We start from the raw sequence: 6,390 nt of genomic DNA, 5'->3' as shown, positions 1-6,390 counted from the left end.
GGGAGGACTGTTGGGATTCAATCAAAGTCCAACATTGGAAAGATTTGGAAAAAATCATGGGTTTAAATGGATGTAAGATATTTCCATTGGCATGAGGCCTTTTGGATAGAGTCCAAGAGCAAATCCATGAGGGCTTAGGTCCAAAGTAGACAATATTATGTCATTGAGAAGATATGTGAGCATCCTTTAGGCACAACAAATGGAAGCCCTAATAAGTGAATCTAGACCTTAATGAGTGAAGATAGGTAGTAAAAGTCCTGGTGAGTGAAGTCAGACCCTAGTGAGTGAAGCAAAGTCGTGAAAGTCCTAGTGAATGAAGCCAGACAATGGAAGTCCTAGTGAGTGAAGTTAAGCCCTAGTGAGTGAAGCTAGATGGTGAAAGTCCTGATGAGTGAAATCAGGCAATAGAAGTCCTAGTGACTGAAGCTAGACAATCTTTAGAGGAGGTAACCCTAGGTAATGAGAAGTCTTGGAGGAGTAAACTCCAAGCATGTGTGACCAACTGGTTTCTGGTCGACCACGCGAGATCAACCGGACTATAGAATTCTTAATAATGCTAACATTGTGTTACTATTTTATATCTATTGTGTTTGTAGGACCGTTAGATTCGATAGAGGGGGGGGGTGAATATCGATTCGAAAAAGACGAGTATAAACGCAGCGGAAAAATAAAGTAGACACAGATATTTTTACTTCGTTCGGAGCCTGTGACGACTCCTACTCGAAGGCCCGTGGTCCTTGACCACTTTCGTTGGGCAATCACTAACAAGTCGAAATATGATTACAGAATAAGTACAGGAAATGCTAGTAATAATAAAGCAATACCGACAAAGAAAAATCAAATAAACACCGGAGGAGCACTTTTGTCGGAGCGTTGTTGACGTCGCACTTGAACGTCGAGCAAGACCAGCAGAAAAGAGTTCTCGGTAAAATTGATTTGAAGCTCCTGCAGGGCTTCTTTTATATCTGCTCCGGCGCTGGATCCCTTCCGGCGCACGGAGTGTGAACGAATCTCAAACCAAGATGCTCCACGTGGCGGCGACTTGGCTGGATAAATTCGCCTTGGCGCCGGATCCTTCCGGCGCCGGATCCTCCGGCGCTGGACCACCTTGTTCGAAAGACTCCTTTTTCCTGCAAAACAAAGTTAGTCCGAGGCAAATATACATCCTGTAAAACAATTTGTTAGCACAGTTAAAATTCAACAGATGGATAAAGAGAGTATGACTTAGATTCCGTCTTTCCGAGACCGGAATCTAGTCACGATCTCGACTTAGACATCCGAAATGGATCTAAGCCGGATCGACGCCTAATGTCCCCTTCCCGGGAACGCGTCCTCACAGTCACTCCCCTCCAGTGACTTACCCCAGCTATCCGGTCAGCCCGTCGACCCGTCTGGACTTCTCGCCAAGCGTCCGGTCAGCCCGTCGACCCGCTTGGACTTCTCGCCAGCTATCCGGTCAGCCCGTCGACCTAGCTGGATTTCTCGCCAAGCGTCCGGTCAGCCCGTCGACCCGCTTGGACTTCTCGCCAGCTATCCGGTCAGCCCGTCGACCTAGCTGGACTTCTCCTGCACACTCGATCAAAGTGTCAGACAACAACAAGACTAACTTAACCTATTTGTCATTCATCAAAACCTAGGTTAAATCGTTAGTGCTAGCCGCACCAACAGTGTTAACTCAGTATTGCAGGTAAGTCTTAGTAGATTAGTTTGGTTAGATACTAAGCAAGACCAAAGAAAGTCCAAATAAGTCTGGAGGACCAGATGTTTCGCAAGTAAGTGAAGTAAGTTACTGGAGGAGAGTGATCCAGTGAGGACGAGCCCCAATGGGACTTTAGGTGCTGATCCAGCTTAGATCTATTTTAGAAGTCTAAGTTGAGACCAAGACTAGGTCTTGAGGACAATATCCAATTAATAATTCTTATAATAGTGTTAACTCTTTTTTACAGGTCCTATTATTTTTTTATGCACTAATATGTCTCTGTAGGAGTTAAAAGGAAAAGAAACCAAGATACTATTCACCTAAGGCACCTCAGATTGATTTGAAGGTGCTTCGAAGCAGCTGGCTGAAGCCTATGTGCTAGAAGCGTGGAGGCACCTTAATGGTAAGGAGGCGCATTGGTGCTGGAGGTGCAGAGATACCTAAGGAGGAAGAAGGCACCTCCCTATGTGGATAAGGACTGTTGTCGAGAAGGATAGAGCCTCGATAAACCAAGGCACGTCCAGTGGAAAGGAGGCACCTCCGCACGGATAAGTGCCGCTGTCTTCGGTGAAGATCAAATCAACTAGAGGCGCCTCCAAGGGAATGAGGCACCTCATATCGTCTATAAGAAGCTTGCTAAATAGTGAAGAAGATACAACTCTGATACAAACTCCTACGACTATTCTACTACTCCGACTTCATTGTGTCACTACATTTCAAGCCCCAACAACTCAAAGAATGACACGACGCCGCTACGTGCTCAAACGAGCCTAGACTTGGGTAACGTGTAGTTTTTTGTTTATTACTTTTATTTTTTTACTACGTATAATATTCTAAAGTTGGTAGTATTGTTACTAACTTACAGTTTGTAAAGAAACGATTGATTAGTGGATTACCGACCGGAAAGGTTAAGAGGGTCTGAGTCTTGGAGTAGGAGTCGCTGAAGGCTTTGAATCAAGTAATGTGTTTTTGTTGGTTCATTTGTTTTGCCTTTTGTTTTATTCCACTGTGTTTGTTTTTAAAGTTTTTAAAGTTTTTAAAAAAGACTCTAATTTTAAACACATGATCCATCTTCTCCTCTCACATGCATTGATTCTACCCCTATAACAACCTAATTTTGAGCCCAAAAAATATCATTTAAAGTTTTTTAGAAGCTCCGAACAATTTGTTATTATTTTAACAATTTACACATATATATAACTTATGATAGGGATGTCATAACCAAACATAAACACCATAAATACATTCATGGCACTACTTTTTTCCATTAAAGTCAACTTTTTAGAAATTCTAATTTCCTAAATCCATCAATTAATTTTGACCAAAACTCATTGTTAGGATTTTGATCGGTCTAATTCCAACTCCTGTAGATTTATGTAGTGCTCTAGAATCGAAATATGTAATTTTTTTTTACTATTTTTAAAAAATCAACATAACAATGATACTGGCGTTTAAGTTGTATTGTTTTTTAGAAAATTAACACCATAATAATGCTAATGTTTAAGCTATGGTGTTGATTTTTAAATACCAACACCAGTGTTGGCTTTTAAACATCAGTACCATAACGATATTGGTATTTAAGTTATATTATTAGTTTTTAAAAATCAACACTAAAGTGATTTTTTTTATTTTATAATTATTTTTATCAATAAAACTACTCTGGTTATTATTTTTATTTTTTATTCTTTTATAATTACATATTAAAAATTTAAATTAAATTAAATTTTTATTAACCTTCTTTCATATTTTAAATTTTTTTATTAAAGGTTTTAAATTAAAATTTAAAATAAATAAATTTAGATGATTATCTATTTAATTTAATTTAATCTAATTTAAGAGTAAAAAAAATAGAGAAAAGATGTTATAAGTAAATTAAAGAGGAAAGAAAAAAAATAAACCGTCGACTAAAAGGTAGAATGAAAATGAAATAGGGGAAGAATGAAATTTAGTTGTATGCCGGGAATGAAAAAAAAAAATTTTAACATGAAAATTATATCCAAAGTTAAAATTATGATTAAGAATGTTTCTCTAATTTATCGTTTTTTCTTGGATTCTGAAACTTTATATGCGTCTTTTGAAAAATTATCTTGTTTTATTTGAGTAGTAGTTTATTATTTTTGGTAAGAAAAAATATATTATTTTTTATTTGTTTGTGGAGTTTTAATATTCGTATTATGACTATGGCACACCTTAGTCGGCCAAGAACCAGGACACGTCATGGAACACGTCAGTTATCGCATGTTATGTTACTATTGTAGATGTTTACCTGACTAAAATGATTCGTCGAATGTTATTGATCCCACGTACGTGTTGGTGGTATTAAAATGAGTAGCTATATTGAGTACGAAGGATTGTCTGTAATCGAGTACCAAGGATTTTATATATATGGAAAAAATGGCAGGCCTCATACTGTTATTGCTTTGTCGAGAATTTAGGGTTCGCTCCGCCGTATCTGCGCCGTAACCAAGTTGAAGAAGAGATTTCTTTCCTTTCTTGTTCACGGATTGCAGAGAGATCGAAAGCCCTTAGCTCTTCTTCTAGGTAAGATCTCTTTCCGATTATCTTCTTCTCCGCTAGTTTCCTCGATGATCTGTTTTCGTCTTCTGTGTTTTCATGGTATCTAGTTGTTTAGATGATATTTTTCCTTGGTGGTTTGGTTTTTTGATTGAAGGTTTTTTTCATGGGATCTTGATATTTTAATTGGGATTCAATTGGAATTCATCTGTTTCCCCCAATTCAGTACTGATAGCGACCTTAAGCCAGACTTTTTTTTTTTTATTATTATTTGCTTGCGAGACCCTTGCAACAATATCAAAGATGTGAGTTTTGACCTCGATGATGCATGGAGAAAAAAAAACGTCCAAATCCTTGTGATTGAAGGGAATGCCATGTTCAATTGTGTGATAGCATTTATTGGTTATTTATGGAGCTTTAGGGTTTCAATAAAATATTATGTAATTGTGTATTATTATGTTAGAAAATGAGAGTTCACTTAGTTGCATTTGTTTACTTTGCATAGTGATTGTGTTTTCTGTTCTTGTGGAAATTCTGTACAGGAACTGAGAAACTTTCGTGTTCATTCTAAAATCAATCAAAATGCCAAAGGAGAGGAGGTCTCGATCGAAGGATCACCGATGTCGTGCTTCGCCATTCCGGTCTACTTCCTCGTGTAGTCCATCTCTCAAAGTTGTAGAGGATGATAAGAAATGGGAAGATGTTCGTTGCCCTGTGTGCATGGAGCATCCTCACAATGCTGTTCTTCTTCAATGTTCTTCACGCGATCAGGGGTGTCATGCATTCATGTGCGACACCAGTTACCGCCACTCCAACTGTCTAGATTTGTATCGAAAGTCATTCTCGAACAAGTTGCCAGAGGAGGAGGACAATGTGCAATTGCCGATTGACATATTGTGCCCCCTCTGCCGTGGGCATGTCACTGGTTGGACGGTGATAGAGTCCGCTCGCAAGTATATGAATGCTAGATCTCGTAACTGTTCTTTGGAATCATGTTCGTTTACTGGTGTTTACGGGGAGTTAAGGGAGCATGCAAGGAAAGAGCATCCATCTGCGCGACCATCTGAGGCAGATCCTGAACGTCAGCAAGATTGGAGGAGGATGGAACGACAGCGAGATCTTGGAGACCTGTTCAGTATGTTTCACTCACCTGTTACTAGAGAGCACCTCACTAACGATGAGGAGGCGATCGATAGCTTTATAGGGTTTTCTTCGATTACCATGGTTCTGGTTGTGCATGTACATCAACTTAGAGCAAATAGTGGTGTGTCAACCTTGTCACCCTCTTCCAGATCAAGAACCTCTTTTAGGCAGTCATCCAGGGCTCAAAGGGCAAGAAGGGTGATTCGATGGGGCGAACCTCTTTTAAGCAATGCAAGGGCTGTTGAGAGAGTTACTTCGCCAGGTTACCAAGCAGGATGGATAGAGCCATCTTGGATTTCAGATGACGACGACAATGAAGATGCATCTTGATGCTTATAGTCGTGCTTGAAATGATAGAACTCGCATCTTGGTGCTTGTTCTTATAAGAATAGCCCTCAGACGACGAACAAGATGAGAATGACTACCTAGTTACTGATCGGTGGCAATTGTGGTAATTGCTTGAATTCAGATTCAAAGATTTGAATTGCAATGTCAATGTGATTACATCAATGGCGATGAATGACTCCAAATTCTTCCGAATGATCACAGAATTCACGAGATGGATATTTTGTTCAATCATGTGCATGAATAATAATTCCTTTTGCTCCAGAAAATGTGTTATCTTACATTTGCAAGTTGTAATAAGGTAGTCCTGTTCTTTCAAATATCTTACTAAGAATTTAGAATTGGATTTCAAAGAGTTGGGATAGACAAAAGTTTTTGTGTTTGTTCTAGGTAGAAATTAAAAGGGTTTCTTTAATTATTTTTTTTATATCAAACGATATTTTATTTTTAGTTGAAAGAGTTCCGATAGACAAGGGCTGTATTAAAAATATGTTCGGTTACATATTAATTATTAATAGTGTTGTAATTAGGGATGCCTATATTAAACAACTTTATATAGAATATTATTATTATTATTATTATTATTTTAAATTTTATCAGATTAATTTTGAAAGCATACATTCGTTTTTTTGAATAAATTTGAAGCATACTTTATACACGTTGATTTTCAAAATATTTATTCAACTTAG

At 38.1% G+C, this 6,390-nt stretch overlaps 1 protein-coding gene across 1 annotated transcript; it reads left to right on the top strand.

Moving 5' to 3' along the window:
• Positions 1 to 4,088: 4,088 nt before the first annotated feature.
• LOC122001782 lies at positions 4,089 to 6,047 on the top strand. The gene is made up of 2 exons (XM_042556703.1): positions 4,089 to 4,240; positions 4,756 to 6,047. Exon 2 carries the CDS (start codon positions 4,796 to 4,798, stop codon positions 5,684 to 5,686), a length of 891 nt encoding a protein of 296 aa, XP_042412637.1. The 5' UTR covers positions 4,089 to 4,240; positions 4,756 to 4,795; the 3' UTR covers positions 5,687 to 6,047.
• Positions 6,048 to 6,390: the final 343 nt, after the last annotated feature.

This window comes from Zingiber officinale, chromosome 7A (assembly GCF_018446385.1).
Source record: "Zingiber officinale cultivar Zhangliang chromosome 7A, Zo_v1.1, whole genome shotgun sequence".
Classification (NCBI taxonomy): domain Eukaryota; kingdom Viridiplantae; phylum Streptophyta; class Magnoliopsida; order Zingiberales; family Zingiberaceae; genus Zingiber; species Zingiber officinale.
Note: the sequence above shows the minus strand (reverse complement) of the source record. Positions and strands in the feature narration are given on the sequence as shown.

What these genes read in the sequence shown, in the direction of transcription:
- LOC122001782 (XM_042556703.1), top strand. Translation starts at nt 4,796, where the DNA reads ATGCCAAAGGAGAGGAGGTCTCGATCGAAGGATCACCGATGTCGTGCT.